Source organism: Perissodus microlepis, chromosome 4 (assembly GCF_051167445.1).
Source record: "Perissodus microlepis isolate ML-2025 ecotype Zambia chromosome 4, ASM5116744v1, whole genome shotgun sequence".
Classification (NCBI taxonomy): Eukaryota; Metazoa; Chordata; class Actinopteri; order Cichliformes; family Cichlidae; genus Perissodus; species Perissodus microlepis.
This window is the reverse complement of record NC_140464.1, coordinates 9,341,996-9,359,971: the sequence shown is the minus strand read 5'-3', so window position 1 is coordinate 9,359,971 and position 17,976 is coordinate 9,341,996. Positions and strand designations below refer to the sequence as shown.

The following is a 17,976-nucleotide window of genomic DNA, read 5'->3' as shown; positions in this document are numbered from 1 at the left end:
ATTTGGTGTAAATTGTAATCAGTCAGGTTTTTCAGTCAGTTTAACCCTCGGTTGTGACATCTAGCTTCAAGAAAAAGAGGAAAAAGAGTGCAATGGGCAAAATGCTGAAGTCAAGGCTTCGAGCAGGACTTCAACATGACTGATATGCCACCCATGACATACCACTGGTGACTTCAAGATTGCTGTCTATTTCTTACAGTCTATAGTTAAGTGACACTTTAAATAAGAAATCCACTTATCAGCCCAGAGCTTAGACAACACGAGTAGTGGATTCAGATCCACAGTCAAGTCTTTGCACACATCTGCCAAATGCATTTATAGCTGGTAAAATTCAGCAATGCTGATCAAAAAACTCAAGCACGCACTGTTGAATACAAATTATTATCATCAGCCATCTTTTGCTCGGTAATTTGCAGCAGATAAATAATAACAGTGGCGTTTGCTGGGTAGCAATTTCAGTAAAGTGATTTCTGCCTTTCCCTAAGATGTTTTCTATTTAGGAAGGTTTTCAGCTGACAGACTGAACAAAAAGACCATTTGTGTGTTGTAGAAGCACAGCAGAGAGTGTCGAGACAGTTTAAAGCTTCAACACAACATTTCTACAATTGTGTTTTCAATTTAAAATTTAACTTCACTGCTGCATTGATATGGCGATAACATAGAATGAGCATAAAAAAAAATGGTGGTTTAAATAATTCAAGCTTTTTTGTTGTATTAGACCGAGAGAAAACAGGTATGCTGGGGGGGAAAGCACTGGGAAGAAACACAGCAAATGGTCCGGTTGCCCAAGACTCCCAAAAATACATCAAATTTGACAACTTTATTAAAACTTGTTAATACTACACATATTAATACATAGATAAGAAATGTTCTTCCACACTTTGGGATTTTATTTTGGTAATACTTGCTGGGTAAAACTATGACCTCCTTTGTTCTTCTTTAAAAACTCCTATTTGATTTTGTCAGTGTGCTTAGGATTGTTATTATGTTGGACTATTCCTCTACTGCAGAGCTTGTAGGGCCTCATCTTGTCATTCAGTAGTTTGGTATATCCACAAGCCTTCATGCCATCTACAGTATAAATATAATCTCCTCAGCGCCTTTTGTTCCTTTGCAGTTCCTAATCATCCCACTCCCTCCACTGTCCTGGCTAGGTTCATGCCAGCAACTCCAGACTCTATTTAAGCAGAACACATTTATCCTGATCTTATCTGAACAAGGAGTATACCCAATATTCAACTGGCTTCTTTTCTTGGATAATTTTTTGGATTTTGTCCACAAAGGCAAACTTTATACAATGTCAGTTCACCGATTGTCCATTCATTGAGCAAGAGGAGCATTGTCCATTGCTTTAATTTAGGAGGCAGTCATTGTGTCTGTGATTAGAGGTATGACTCATTCCATACCTCTTGATTACTGGTGAAACTTGCAGATCTTTCAATTCCTTCTCCACTTCTTTTTCCACGTGTAGCCTTAATATAGAAAGACACAGCCTATAAGCCCAAAAGTGAAAAACCTACCTTATGTGGACAAAACTTTCTAAAGAGAGCGTAAATATTAGATAGAAACATAGAAAAAAAGTGCTTGTCTGAATCTGTGTATGAATGGGTGAATGAGACATGTTGTGTAAAGCGCTTTACGAAATTCGAGCATGGTACTGTAATAGGATGCCGCTGAAATTTCTTCCCTTCCAAAAGGAATTGGAAGCAATATGATTAAGATTTGGCAATATTTAGGAACCACACCAACTCAGTTCAGTACATTTCAGTTCCATTTATATAACATCACAGCAACAGTCCCCTCCAGGCACTTTATATTGTGAGGTAAAGACCCTACAAATAATTAAACTCACCGTGTAAAGAGTGGGGGTCACTGAGCGCTGGATGCACTGTATATGAAAGGCAGCAATGGTCTACTGACTCAACAACGAGTTCCAAACCTCCTCTGGCATTAACAGCACAGAAACTGTGTGCTGGAGGCTTCATGGCAGAGCATGCCCTGTAGTTGTAATGTGTAGTAATGTGTAGTGGCCCAGTACTTTTTGTCACTATAGTGTACATAGTGTTCACAGGTCATTTCATAATTGTACATTACATTTGGTTCAGTGATCACAGGTTTTCTAATCTGCATGTTAGTGGTTGGGGTTAAGAGTGAGGGGTGAGGGAGTGTGCTGGAGGGCAGTTTTCATTTGAAAATGTTTTTATTACCAAGAGGAAATATTGTGCATGTCAACTTTACAAAGGTAATGCAATTCTGAATTATGTGAAATTTAAGCGATATTGTACCAGGGCGTGCACTTCTGTTGTGTAATGATTCCCAGATAGCCAATTGAGCTTTAGCTGAATTTTAAAACATGACAATATAGTCCAAACGTATACAATTCAATTATATCAAATATATATCTCACTCTTCAATATCCCCAGAGTGCTGGATGAACTTCAAAAATCAGTCTGAGAACAAAATCTTTCTAGAGTATTCTGTGTGTTTTATTCGAGGACAAGGCTTCCCTTGAGGGTCAGAGTGCCTATTAGCCCTGGGGGTGTGCCTGAACAGACTTCAATCCTATCTGCTGTGGGCACAGTCCCTCTGTCAACTCGTCAGTGTTGTACCTCGAGTGTCTCCTCCAGGGAAGTTTTCAAAGAGGTACATCTGTTATGTCACAGTAATGTCAGTGATAACATGATGATCAGCTTGTAAGTGTTTCTTTTCTTTTTTTATCTTTGCAAATTATCAAAAGGATTTTGTCAGTTCATTTAGATCTACTACATCAAACAGGCCAACTATAATAACCAGTGTAACTGCAACAACGATCAGAGGTCTTAATTTAAATCAATAACAAAATAAACTTTTCAAAATTGTTCACGCATATTTGTAATAACACCATTCATTCTGTGATAAATATACTCCTGGAAGTGTGTGTGAGACAACCCCCAAATTAGCATGTAATGCAAAAATTAGGTTTATTATAATTACATTAATCAGAGCATAAAAGAGGCTGAAATTTTAATTAATTTTAGCCTCGTTTGATAGTCTGTTAAGATATGAGCCTGATTAAAAAAAAAAGTAATCCATTTTGACCAGCGTATAAACTCACATCAGAGGAAGCAGATATGTCCATGAGGAAAAAGTGCACACTGTGGTGAGCTCTGTACCTTCTTATTAAGGTTCAGGCTGACGAACTATATCTTTTTCGGTCTAATCTGATTTACACAGCTAAATGCTTATGTCTACAGTAGTGTCACTGTACTTTTAATTAAAAATGCCACATCTTTTATTTTCTATAATTCTTGCTGTTGAAGGATTTTCTGTATTCCCTGTTCGCCATGACCTGATTACAAAGATACACGCTTCATCTGTTTCTGACTGGAGACACTGAGCATAGCAACCTAGAGAACAGGTGAAGCAATCACTTCACACTGGCTTGTAATTATCAGAAAAATGTAAATAATCACTTTAATTTACACAGTTATTGCCTAATTAAGATTCTAATACCTTCTTAAGATATTACATAAGCAACAGTGCAATAATGAGAGCTATATACAATGTGTGCACCCCATAGCGAATAGGGCTACGTTGCAGAACAAAGTTCAAAGCATACTTATCTCTTTCCACATTAATTACCGCTCTGCATGTGAAATTAGCTTGAGGGAGTCGTGATGCATAGATCTTTTATGTGGACAATGTTCAAAGCAGGGAGACTGCAGCTTCTATACAAAGATCGTAGCATGTACTCATAGTTTAAAAATTAAATAAAATTTGCCTGCATGTACGTCAAAGCTTTTACAGTTTTTGTGGCTGAATGCATCGGTGACTGGAGGCCAAGAAACAGGAGCTGGGTTCTGCAGGCGATCTTGGCTGACGTCCCTGCAGCTCGGACTGCAGCCAGCATTTCAACTCAGGCAGGACCACAAAAGGATGAAGGAACCCCTCATAAAAGAGCCCCATTTTGAACTTTCTGTTTTATTGATCGAGTGTGTTTTCTAAGTTTCCTGTGAAAATGAACTCCCTGACACTAAGTGACTTTGACCTTTGTCCCATCTTTCATTAGAAGCTTTTATTCGTGTGTTTTGGTGTTTCTTTTCTTTTCCTAAGGTGCACAAAAGTTTTATCAGAAGTCTATTATAAATTATAACGGATGACAGAGAGTCTAAAAACACAGCAAGCTTAGTTATCTATTGTTTTTATTATCTCTATCAGATATATCCGATATATATACATACATATCTCAGAAGAATTTTTAGTTCTCTTTTGTTGCTTTCTATTTTTCTATATAAAGCCTGCTGTCTGGTTCTGCTGTAACCTGAACTGACCTGTCATGATTCATTTGCATTTATATGCATCACAAACCATGCAAGCACTAACCACACGGGGCTTCCTGGTGACCCAGTGGTGTAAGACGCATACCATTTAACCAAAATGTCCTCAGTCGGAATCTAGCTGAGGGGTCTTTGTCACATGTCATGTTGGTTCTTTCCCTTTCACTGGTATGTGTCATGGTCTACAGTGAACTGTCAAATAAAGGGAAAACAACACAGAATAATACATCATACTAATTAAACAAGAGATTTAATTTAACATAGAAAAATTATGATGGCGATTTAGATCTTTTTTTTATTATTCTAATTTGAGTCTGCATGTGCAACAAGCATCACTTGCCTCCAGTGTGTCTGATAATCCTACTGTATCCAGTAATTACTCTGTGTCAGGATGTAGATTTACATTTTGTATCTGCCACAGTACATATGAATGAGCTTGACTGCTTATATTAAGATAGACAGCCAGCAATGGATGACATACAGTATTCAGGATGCAGAAAAAAAACTGTAAAATATGTTCATAAGATAGATTTAACACCTGGATTTTTGCTTTTTCTGCTTTAAAGTCACAGCTTATAAAATGAAAGGAGGGATTGCACTATCTGACTGTAAATATATGCTTTGTTTTTGTGAATAAGTACACATTGTAGTCTGTCGTAATGTTTATTTTTTCATGAGACTTGGAATTTATGCTCATAGTAAAATACAGTATATGCAGCATATTTTATGCTTGGCTCGCACTGTCAGCTCGGTGTTTTGAGTGAATGTCACTGTGCTTGTGTGTGACCCACATTCAAAACAAGACATTGTAGTTTCAGGATTATTTGGTGCCTCAAAGGAAACATTAAAGACTTTGCGAGTACACATTCACAAATATCGTAAAGTCTGCACATTTTCTTTCATCTTCTTTTACTACTTTAGTGGCCGGGCTTTTGATGACCGCCAGCCGTGTTGGTTTTAGCAATAGACAAGGATGAGAAAACAGGCTCTTGTGCAATTACATAACAAGTCCTCTTGCAAAACTGGAGAGATGCCAATGGCAGCTTTGAGGGACCAGTTAGACATGAGTTCTCTTCTCTTTTTAATGTGCTCTGGATACAAAGCCATGTGTTATCACACTTCCCCTGCTAGCCTACATACACCCTCCTCCGTTTTTTGGCCTCTGGATTTGGTCTTTATATCCTGCAGTATCTGAGATTTTTCAAAACAACAACATTCGTTTAAATGGGCATGTGGGAGGATTGCTCACCTTTGTATGCTGTTTTTATTGACTCAGACAGTTGAAAAGCACAGAGTGAGAAACTTGGGAGAGGAAGCAAGTGTCACATTATGTATTAGGCAGTTTATGTTGGGAGACTCATTAATACTATGGCAGCATAATATTGTATTGCACTGCTAAATTGGGCAAGATGATAATGCAGAAAGCACTAGATCAGACCAGAACAACGTTTATCAAAGCCAATTAGAAAAGCACAGCAGCTTTCAGATATTCATGTGAATGAATCGGAAAACAATTATATTATCCATCCGTTTTCTTCTGCTTATTCAATTCAGGGTTGAGGGGGGTTAGGGGGCTAATTGAGAATCTCAGTTAACTTAAAATGCATGTCTCTGAAGTGTGGAAGGAAGCTGTGGTATCCAGAGGAAACCCATGAAGCATCCAATCTCCACACACATGAACCCATGACCTTCTTGCTGTGAGGGGACCGTGAGGTGAAAGTGTTGACCACTCCACCTTGCCACCCACAAAAATGATATCAATGTTACCTTAGTAACCTTACATGGTTGGCTGTGATCTTTGTGGAATTTTGCATGTTCTTCTTGTACCCACTTGCTTTTCCTTCTGTTTGTCTGGCTTCCACCGACAGTCCAAAGCAACGCATGTCAGGCTGACTAAAATGCATGTCCCTACCCTGACCGCCCACAACACTGAATTGGATAAGCAGTTAAGAAAATGGAAAGATGAATGAATCAGTCAAGATGCCTTAATGATAATTCATTTTCTTTCTTTTCTTGCATGACATACACTTGTGATGAATGAGGCTTTTCTGATACTTAAAAAATTAAATAAGAATTAATCAGATTATGCAAACTCCAAAAAAACAATTTACTTACATGGGGGTAAATGCTGACTCATAGTAGTCTATATATTTAAAAAGAAAAACAACCAAGTATTAAGAGAAAACACTTTAATTTGCCAGTTTGTCAAAATGTAACATAAATCAATCAATCAATCAATCAAAATAAATATATACACAATATTGCACAAAAGACTTGAGTGTGAAAGAAAATATGCTGCCCATCTTAATTGTTCAGCACCACCTGAACTCTCTGGTCCTCCAGGCTTCTTGAAGATGCGTTGCTGTTGATTTTTAGTCCAGATCTTGTCTGATTAGGCATACCTCAGCTTTTTCTTCCTGTTTCCCTTTCTTAAGAATGGCTTCTTGCCAGTGACCCTGAGAAACTGTGTTATCTGCGGTATTTTTAATAGATTCAACTAAAGAAGGAGAAACAAATTTTTCAGAGCAACAAAGGGCCTAAAGATAGAATTTAAAATTGGCTCTTTCTTTGCTGGTTAAGTGTAGACATAACACTAGTTCATTCCTTGAGAAAAGATGCCTTTGGCAAGAAAAAATGTAACTGGACTGAAAATGGACAATGACCAGCCAGAGAAAAACTTTGAAATGCTATTAGCCTGAGGAACTATTGTTCAAGATTACTTTAAAAATTACAAGATGTCCTGACTCCTGGGAAACAAAATACAAAGAAATGAGGGATTGCTCAAGACTTTATTTGCCAATTGGCCAATACTGATTCATCCATCACATTCATTCATCCATTCATCTTTGCTGTTGTAGACTCAGCCACCTCCTCCAGTTCTTCTGGGGAGAACACAAAGGTGGTGACAGTCCTTAAGGGGACATAATGTCTTCAGTATGTCCTGGATCTGCCTCGGGGCCTCCTCCTGGCAAGACATGCCCAAAACACCTCACCTGGGAGGTGTCCGGGAGCTACCTAGGCAGATTCTCCAACAATCTCAACTGGTTCCTTTCAGTGTGGGGGAGTAGGGGCTCTTCTTTGAGGGCTCCCCAATGACCCCTTTCAGAAAACACCTTTCAGAAGAAGGTAATTTCTGCTGCTTAAAACTTGATCTCTGATTTTAAATTCCAAAAGACTTCATTGTGTATTCAAATCCCAAAATCTGAGCATTTCAGTACATTTTATTGTGAAAAATAAAAATTGGAGGCATTCAGCAAGGTAAACAAAATAAACAAGGAACAGCAAAAAGGCAAAGTCCAAAAACAGTTTGAAAAGCCAAAAGTACAGGTAGAACCTTACTTCATTAAATAGGATCACACAAGAGCAAAAGATCCAGGAAATGGCCACAAAGGTCATACAAAAAGAAAATAAACCTAGAAATGGCTGTAAAGCTCGACTGCAGCAACTAACAAGACAATCCAGCTACTGAATGAGGAGCAGCAGGGGGTTATATAGAGAGAGGAGACTGACTGAGTGATTGAATTCAGGTAGCGCACAAAAATGGAGAAAAAATAAGCAAAGCCAGGAATTAAAATGAACCAGGATGCATTACAGTGGTTATTTTAAACATAAAGCAAATACATAAAGTAACACATAAGTGAATAACAAAACCATGACAAAGAACACCACTAAAAGTCTATATGAAAAAAGAACGACTATCATGATACCACAAAAATATGCAGGTCTACTAAAAATTTCTTCTTTTTTTAACATCAGTAATTTGATGTGAGACCAATCCTGTTGTCACTAATAGATGGACAAATAACTACTGTGAATTTGACGTTTTGCTTTTTGGTTACATTCATCATCATTAGGTGCCCTGCTAAATTAGGTTTTAACTCTTCTAAAATATCTGTTTATCTGGACATATATTAGAACTGCCAAGCACTTTGATTGCTTATAGTGTTACAACCAAGGCCACACAAATGCCCTGCCAGTCGTGGAAGCTGTGAGCTCTCCCATGCACTACTCTGAATTACCTGTCAGCATCGATTACAGAGAGTCTGTGTGGATGGGATCTTGGATTTTCTCTCCCTCAGAATTAAGATAAGCTCCTGCCTGCCTGTTTGAGATGCCCCTTGTTGACCCACCTGTTGAGTGTGATGTGAGATGTGTGTTCCGCCACCGTGGCCATATTATCCTCCAGCCCCACACACATGCACTCACACCAGACTGGCAGCACTCCCTGTCCTCATCTGTTCATTTCTCCCTATCGCCTATGTTGCTTGTCTCTCCTCTAACCTTTGTTTTCAGTCCTTGTTTTTGTTCTCTCTTCTCTAACCTCTCTTGCTAAGCTATCTGTCTGCTTTTATTCAACCTCATCTCTCTCGCCACACCTCGTTGACAGCAAATTCCAAAGAGAATGCCTCATTTCTGCTGTTATCCAAGCAGAAAAGTGGCATTTTGTTCATTTGCTTTGGGAAATAGGAAATACATAAATTTAAATAGGCCATTTCCCAATAGTTAGAGTGCACAATACCATCTACTATGTATTAAGAATGCAAGAAATGCCTTGATGTTTAAAGTCATACTCTAGGTTTGCCTTTAATGCATAAAATTATCTTCTCCTGACATTAAGTGCAAGGTTAGAACAATAGACTGTACACAAAAGATGGCATTGTGGATGAGAACAGTGCCTTAAATCTGCACCAGCTGGGGGCAACACCCTTGATTTTAAATAGAGATCTAAATAGAACTTACAGTTTTTCTCAAATGCTAAAACACATGTCACAAACGTTACCACCAGGTCCCCCAATGTCCAAACACAACACCCTTCTCTAAAGCTACATAAACACAACCACACCTTCCCACTGCAAAACTCAAACTCCCACACCAAGAGAGCAGCTCGAAGCTGTCAAAACTGTAAACACTATACACAGCATTACACACTACAGCAAAACAATTGAAAACACAATGCTCAATTTGTGAGAAGGTTCTTTGGTTCATAACTGCCAATGCATATTTTTATAAACTGTACAGTAACGGATCGTCATAGAACCCTGCAGAGGATTAGGCATTTAGATTTGTGAGTTTCACATGAAGACTATAAATCTATAAAAACATCCTGCATGTACGTACACTACTGTAACACAACTCAATGCAAAAACAGAATCTATCGCACACAACAGTACTCTCGGAAACATGATCAGGGTGTGAAGTCTTTTTTATTGTCTACACGGTCTTTTTACAGTATTACACACAGTCACTGTGCGGCATCATGTCGCCGAGCTGCATTGGGCCACATCACCTCATCCACATCACAGGCTATATTGTCCCTTGCTAGGCACCGCGGGAAAAACGCCCTGGAATGGCGAATCCATCCCTGGAAGGCCTCCACTGGGATGTCAGCACAGGCCAGCTCCATTGCCCGTACGAGGTTCTCTCTTGTGTATGGCTGTCTGTCATACACCTTCCATCTCCATGATGAGAAGAACTCCTCTATAGGGTTCAGGAAAGGGGAGTAGGGTGGCAGACAGACGTTTAAAAAGTGGTCACTGTTGGTGGTGAACCACTCTCTGATTTGGTGTGTTTTGTGGAAGCGGACGTTGTCCCAAATGATCACATACATGTGATGTGCTAGCCTAGGATGGTGTTGTTGACGGTCCAGGAGGATGTCTTTTAGCTCCTCTAGGAAGGTGAGGAGACGTTGGGTGTTGTAAGACCCAAGGACAGCATGCCGGTGGACAAGCCCCTCCGTACCCATAGCTGCACAAAGAGTAACCCCCCCGTTGGCCAGGAACCTCAGTGATGGCTCTTTGGCCAATGATGTTACGGCCTCTTCGCCTTCGTTTCTGGAGGTTGAAGCCAGCCTCATCCAGGAAGAGGTACTCATGGGGTCTGGCCATCGCGTCCAACTGCATTATCCTCTGTGAACATGGAAAAGCGTACAGGTGTTCAGAACGGTCAATCAGGTAGCACAGTATTGTCCAGAAGTAATGTAGGCCACTAAGCAACACAGTATGTCCACTAACTGTACTGTGGACATGGATGTATACGTACTTGCACATACTCGTAACGTTGTTCTATGTGTCGCGCAGAGTTGCGCTCAAAGGGAACCCTGTAGACCTGTTTCATCCTCATCTGTTGGCGCCGGAGAACTCGGTCTATTGTGGACACGCTGACAGCATCAATGTTCTCAAAGTTTACATTATCTGCAATGACTTTGTCTCTGATCTCTCGGAGTCTAATGCAGTTGTTCTCACGGACCATATCTGCAATGAGGGTTTCTTGTGCCGCTGTGAATATGGCAACCCTCCCACCTCTATGTGGCATCCTTTCAGCTCTAAAGAAAGAAACATGTGTTGTCAATTGACTGATTTATATGTAAAACTACATGTAAAGTAACAGACCACTTTCACAGGCCTGTAAAACTGTAGTGTGACAAAGAAAGCAATAGCGTACTATACCTGTTGTGTTGTCTAAATGCCTTGATAATGGTGGCCACGGTGAACCTACTCAGGTTTGGATGTACTCTTCGTCCCGCTTCAGCCATTGTCATGCCATGGCCAATGACATGATCAATTACTGTTGCTCGCATATCATCTGTTATGACGGTGCGAGGTTGTCTTCTTCTCCCACCTGGACCTTCTCCTCTCTCTTGTTGGCCTCCTTCTCTTCCTCCTCTACTCCGAACTCCTCTTCTTCTTAGGCCTTCACCTCTTCCTCCTCTGATCTCAACCCCTCTTCCTCTTTGGCCTGCAGCTCTTCTCCTTCCGCACGCTCGAATGCCTTCATCCATTGTGATTGTTTGGCATCTTCACCAAACTATGCTTTTATAGGTGGGGTCACATCATTAGCAACAGGTGTCTTCAATTTTGAGTCGTTGTGTGTAGTGACTGACGCCAGGTGTGTTCCCTGTGTTCAAAGATTGGTGACTGTGGCAAGCATTTTGCATCACATGGGCTTTCATTTGAGAATATGAGCAGAGTTGTTTTGCAACATGTGTTTTAGCAAGGAAAAATGTGTTTAGATTTATGAGTACAGAGGGTTGTGTTTTGTGAATTGTGTCTTCATGTGACATGTGTTTATGGTACTGGAATATGGTGGCTACATTTAGTAAATGTGTTTAGACTACTGGTCATTTGGGTTACAGGATTGGCTTTTGTGTTTTAACATTTGAGAAAAACTGTAACAGGAAAATAACACTTCTAATATAAAACCTCAGTAAACATTTTCTGATGAGTTTATGGTCCCAGTCATTAGTCTTGGTCTTATTGAATACATCAAGATGTTAATTTTTTTAAATTATGGTCCCATATAGAGAAAAAAAAGACAAAGAAGGGCATGTTTAAGTCTATATAATAAACATGCTCAAAATCATAGAAGTTGAAATATGAGTACAATATGAGTGTTGTATAAGTACAACACAGAGGCCTTTGAAAACAATAGTAGGGCAAATGTGTGCATTTATTACAAAAGCATAACCTTCCTGGCATATGTTCACCACAGTTTCACCTGCAGTAGAACTTGGAATCAAAACCACAAATTGGAATAGCAACAGATGAAAACATGCCCGAAATCTAATTTTGTTTGCCAGTTTTTTGAAAATGTTTGAGAAAGTCCCCATCACATTACTTCCTCTTTTGCTCCTTACAGAGAAGTGTTATAATCACTTTGGCACTGTTAGGGCTTACCAGAGGTAAATAACAATGCTAACAGTGGTTGCAACAAGTCTGCACTAAACTTTGTTAGAACATTTTAAACAATAATAATTAAAATAAATAAATAAATAAATGAATAAAAAATGAAAATAATTTTTGTACTGCAAATGTGTTTTCAATTAATACATGCATAATAGAGTTCTTATTCAGTAAGATTTCAGCTTAGAGCTGTCAAATATTTTTAGAGAACTTTGATCTGCTGACGTTTTGTTTCATTATCAGGAGAAAAAAAGAAAGATTTAATGTCTCTATGTTTAATATACAAAAGAAAGTGACGGGCAGATAAGGTAATACTAGCAGTGAAGAGAATATTTCTATTCTTAGCACAAGGATTGATTATTTTACTGTTAAAGGATGTAAAGCTCCTTGGGGTCTAGTTCGGACAAACTATTTATGAGTCATCTAAGTGTATTTCCTATTCATTATCAATGACGGCGCTCTAATGCATCAATATGACACAGCAGATAAGTATTGCTTCTCTGGCTTTGAGAGTGACTTTTCATTATCATGGATTCTGATTATTGTTTCTGAAACCCTATGAAAATGATATGTGACTTTGCAGTGTTCCAAAACCATCACAAAAGGCTTCATCAGGGGAGAGAAGCCAGCCCTTAAACGAACGCCTTCCATAATTTGCTAGCTTCAAGCCTAATGTTAGGTTGATGAGAGTCTCTTGGAAGGGAGTCTGAAATCTAATATAATTTCAGAAGAGGGCTGATTATACTCTAAAATGGTGTGCAGATTTTCAATATGCTGGATTAAGTAGATACCAGGAAAAAGTATTTTTAGGTTTCTTCAGATGGATTTCAATTTTACAAATACTGATAGGACTTTTCACTGCCAGGAGAAATAAGCAGTGACATTGTGTGGTTTCTAAAACTAAAAATACAATATCAGGAGGAACATGCTGGGTTCCAGTGCTGATGAATAAATCATATTTTTTTTATCATTACTGTATGCAACGTATAGTCATAATGAGAATATAAACATTTAAGCTATCTCAACAATGGTATGTGGACATCAAGTGATTCCAATTTTTTATTAAGTGTGCCAATACTCTTTACAATTTTTTGAGCACTTAGGAGTCAACCTACCGCAGAGCCAATTTGCATGTCATGTTATTGTTGCAGAATTTCCCTTTGATTTCCAGACTTCAACAAAATCATGAAAACAGTATGTTTATGATGTTTATAATATGTGGATGAACTTAAACATGAAAAATAATTCAAACCTGACTCAGTTTTGGCCCAAACTAAGAAGAAAAAAGACTTCACCCATCAAATATAATAGGAAAAAATCTCCGTTTGTTATTATTAGTATATGATTTAGACTTCCAAATGTCGTGATGTTATTGAAATCAAAACAGGCTATAAGTGATGTGTTGCTCTTTTTATTACAACATTTTGATCTTTGCTCAAATCATGTTTTTAAATGTGACTCATTTCCTGCTTTTATCAACTTTCCTCAAACACGGCAGGGTAATTGTGTGCACACCGTGCCATTTTGTTATTGTACTTACAGTAGCTAATCCCTTAGCTAATCCCATCGACTTCACTACAGCCACAACCTCCACGGTTGAGCTTTCCTGGACAGCTGTCATCTCCTTTTATTTAACTGTCAAACTGTTCAGACAAATGAGAGTTTATCAGCAAAGTATGACCTGTTCAGTAACTTTTTTTATTAGATGTGGACGGCTGACTAACTGTTCTTTTATGAAGACGTGAAGACTTGTGAGGTGCGAAAATAACAGCCTTGTAATTGGATTCATTGGGAGATGATCATTGTCCCCATTAGTACCATATGTGTACAGTGATGTAGGCTTAATCTTTCATTGCCTTTCATTGCCTCCTCCTCTCCCCTTGGAAATGAACAATTATCTTCTGTAAATTGATTTCTACCACACACCGAATTGCTCATCAAAGACATGCACATAAAAAAAAACACTCTGTCCAGCATCCCTTTTCTCTCACTTTGTGGTCATGCTGCACACCTGCAAGCACACTACACTCTTTTCCTTAGTGCAAAAACACATCTAGGTCATGAGAAAATTCAAAACATATGATTCGTTTTATGTTTGCTTGCCTCTAATCCCCTTAATAATATTTGTCATGCTCGGTGTGCGCTCGCCATTTTTGAACTTAAGTAGGCTCAAGTGCTACTGGTGGAGAAGAACTCAGTAGCTGTCGTTATCAGCTGATAGTCAACATCACCTTGGGCATATCCTATCCTGAGGTTGACACCATTGCTTTGTTGAGCTCACCGATCTAATGCGTCTAAGTTGTCCAGAATATGAGCCAACTGTACAGAGAGGATTTAATATCACAGATCCTATGCAAAATACATAATCTAAATGCTCAACTTGTTTGTTTGGGGGGGGGGTTTTGTACATGTATCTGTAGTCTCTGACAGTCAGAGATAACAGTCAGAATAAGAAGTTATTAAGAATAAGAAGAGTTATTTCATAAAATTAATGCCATTCAAGGTCAGTTACAGCTGATTAACTAAGCACAAAAACAGAAAAACTGTTACCGTTAAAAAACCATTGTGTTTCGTGTATAAAAATACTTTTACAGTCTATGTGACTATATACTGGCCAGGCACTGTCCGCACTGAGGGCTTGGCCAACAGTCAATTAGCCAAACTGCAAGTTAATGTTTTTTCTTGTCTTAAGAAGTAAGATTTTTAAAAAATGATGCAAAGAAAATACAATTTTCCCTTTTTGTCTCTGAATAATAGAAATGCATTTCTTTGATGTTAGTTACAAAACAAAACAAACACTTAAATTCTGTAGTAAATATCCCCGTGTCTTATTGGCTTGTGTAGAGGATTAGAGCAAAAAGCCAGAACAAAGCAGGGCTCAATCTCTGCATTGTTTTTTCATGATCTAGAACAGCTTGGGATTTCTTTACATGCAGAATGTTCACAAACATTGTCCAAACTTGGAAAGAAACCCAAGCATTATAATAAAGTACTACTACAATGGTTGCAGAGCCCCCATGGAGCACAGTATAACACCTTTATATGCTGAGCTGGAGGCTGGAGGTATCGTGTAGGTGCATAAGCTTACCAGGTGTTGTTTAAGATGCAGTTTAGACCTCAGTCTCCTCTCTGCTGCTGCCTTCAGGCTGTCCAGCCTCAATTCTACAACACAGCCACTCTGTCTCTCTCTTCATTTATCCTGCCTGCCTCCACAATATCCACCACAGAGAGAGGAGCACTGACTGAGCCTGTTGAGAGGAAAAGGTTCCCTCATTTTTGTATGACTTCCACCTCCTCACAGTGAGTGATTTCTGTGTTTGTAACTTCTGTTGAGCAGCCTATTTCTTTTTTTTTTCCTGGTTTATGTAGTGCACATTTCGAATGTTGCTCAGAAATGGCTAAATGTCTGAACTTGTTTAGGGAGGTAGAGCAAGTTGATAATGAATAAGCAACAGAGACTTACAACTAAGGATCACTGCAAATAAATAAATAAATAACTAGATGAAATGCAATTAAAAAATAGTGTTTGTATTTTTGGTTTTAATCTTTAAAGCAGGGTTGGGGAACTCCAAGCCTCAAGGGCCATTGTACTGCAGGTTTTAGATATCACCCCGGGTCAACACACCTGAATCAAATGATTAGTTTAATACCAGGCCTCTGGAGAACTTCAAGACATGTTTAAATCTGCTGTGTTGGATTTAAACGGCTAAGGAAGGAAGGAAGGAAAAATGGGTTTAGTGGGATTTCACTAAACCAACTCATCTTTATGAGATATGTAATTTTATTTTTAAGCTTATTCTGTAAAATGCATTTGTATGAAAAATTCTCATGCAACAGATCTGAAACCCATTAAGCTTAAGAATCTTTCTTCAAGAATACTTTTTGCTCTTGTTTAAAGTGACTTAAATGAGGCAAAGTTAAATACAGCAGCTTTCCCAGCAGTTTTCTACAGAAACACAACCATGTGCCCTGTATGCAAACACACTATAGTATTCTTGTTGAATGGCAAGCTACCTAAAAACTGGTGTGGTGAGGAAAAACAAAAGAAGGATTTTTGTTGGGCTGCTGTGGCTCAGGAGGAAAAGCAGATCATCTACTAACCAGAAGGTCACTGGTTTGATCCCCAGCTCCTCCCATCTGCATGTCAAAGTGTCTTTGGGAAAAGTCCTGGACCCTGACTCACCCCCAGTGCATCCACTGGAGTCTGAGTGTGTGAATGGTAGGTAAAAACTGCTGTGGTACTGAAAACGATTTATGGGTTAATGAGGCTTGTATTTGAGTGCTCAGAGTAACATTATATAAGTACACTATCAGTCCATTTGCCATTTTCTTCTTATACGTAACTATGCTATAGTTTTACTGGTCCGGCCCACTTTAAAGCTAGTTGAGCCATACAATATGCAGCACTGTTTTAGCTCTCTGAAGCAGAAACACAATGTCACTGACAGCTTCAGCCACTGCGAGCGATATTCCAAAAATGTATTTGCATAACAATTTCAGCTATCATGTTACTGAACCATTCAAAGTCTGTTCTCTTGTTCAGAAGAGTGTCATTTTCAGTACATAGCAAAAAATGTTATCATCTAATTTTAAAAGTGGATTCACTTTTCTTTGTACTACACGGGCAGATAATCTTTAGAACTAAATCTGTTTGGCTTAGTGACACTTGTAAGAGTCTTTCATGGTTATTATTCATGCTATGTGAGTCTGAGCAGCACTGCTGTTCTGAATCTCTGAGGGAACATATGCCCTTTCATTTGTTGATTTGTAATTTTACAAGGCTTTCAACTTGCATATGTTGAGCCACAACCTATATACTGAGAAAACACGCTTGTCCTCTGATGCTTGTTTGGGTCCACGGCAGCCTACAGAGTTGACAAGCACCTGAGAGATGTGCTGCACCTTCCTGAGCACTGAGGCATGACTCAATCACAACTCTAAGCACAGGACATCCCTACATGTCCTATCACCCCTCAGCTCCTTCTATATAGAGTGATGTATTTGTGTCAGTTGATAAAGGAAAAGTCAAGTGACATACACCAATCATTTGCTTCCTCACATGTCGGCAGCTCAGTGGCTTAATGTAAAAAGAAAGATAGAAAGGACAAAAGTGTAGCTCAGTTTTCTTGGAAAAGAAGGCCTCTTCCTACAGATCAGCTGTTAAACTCACTGAACTGACAGTTGGTTCTTGTCTTCCTCAAAGAAGGTGTAGACTGCTTGGTGTGAAAATGTTCCATTTTTGAAACACTGTTTCTTGTACAATACTCCTCTGAGTATATCTCCTAACGGGTCTGGACAATGTTTTCTTATCTACTAGTTTATAGAGAAGGCTCAAGTGTTCTGACAATTTGTGAATGCACTACAGTCATTGAATACAATCCCAGATGGCACCATATCTGCCGTATAGGTGTGACTACACCTGTCGAATAAGCAAGTTTTTACAATTTGTGAAATACTGTGAAAGGTGGGGTTTTTGTCACACCTGCTCTGACACTTCCAGCAGGACTGCATGAAGTAATTGCAGGAAATGTTACAAATGATGGTAACAAATGGCAAAGAAGACTTTTGCACAGATGTATTGGTTAGATGATTATTAAATATGCTAAAGTGATGGACAGATAATTAATCAGCAACTTTTGAAAACAATGAAACATTTTCCAAGCAAAATGCTAAACATTTCCTGGCTTCAGTCATTAGAATTACAACTGACAGTTATCTAGCTCTGTCAACCAGTCAAGTTGCAGGTCCATTTGTTTGTCTGTCCTTCAACATTTTAACATTTTTGATGTTTACTTAGATTAATGGAAAACTCACCCAAGGTTCAAGATTACTGTGACTTCAGGTAACACTTTGTGTAGTATTTATGACAAAATGTCATGCAAATGTCCAAAACTGTTATACGTTCAGGTCAAAGTTTAAGTATAAACTGTTACGTCTTTGAAGTTTTCATTACACAAATGGTTGCAAAAGAAATCAAGTTT

General features: G+C 38.8%; 2 protein-coding genes across 2 annotated transcripts in view; one reads left to right on the top strand and one right to left on the bottom strand.

Annotated features, from left to right (window-relative positions):
- The window catches only part of elfn1a (extracellular leucine-rich repeat and fibronectin type III domain containing 1a), an 84,192-nt gene that overhangs the window by 11,633 nt on the left and 54,583 nt on the right, over window positions 1-17,976 (top strand). The gene's annotated exons all lie outside the window — the stretch shown is intronic.
- On the bottom strand, window positions 9,707-10,709 carry LOC146388289 (uncharacterized). Its single transcript, XM_084925487.1, has 2 exons — window positions 10,356-10,709; window positions 9,707-10,222 (listed from the first exon to the last, which is right to left on the bottom strand). The coding sequence occupies exons 1-2, from the start codon at window positions 10,626-10,628 to the stop codon at window positions 9,938-9,940; spliced, it is 558 nt and encodes a 185-aa protein (XP_084781613.1). The 5' UTR covers window positions 10,629-10,709; the 3' UTR covers window positions 9,707-9,937.

Bases quoted from the DNA above. Each gene is read 5' to 3' on its own strand.
- LOC146388289 (XM_084925487.1), bottom strand. From the start codon at position 10,628: ATGCCACATAGAGGTGGGAGGGTTGCCATATTCACAGCGGCACAAGAA. The intron at 10,223-10,355 runs GTACGTATACAT...CCATGTTCACAG, and splicing joins AACGTTACGAGTATGTGCAA to AGGATAATGCAGTTGGACGC.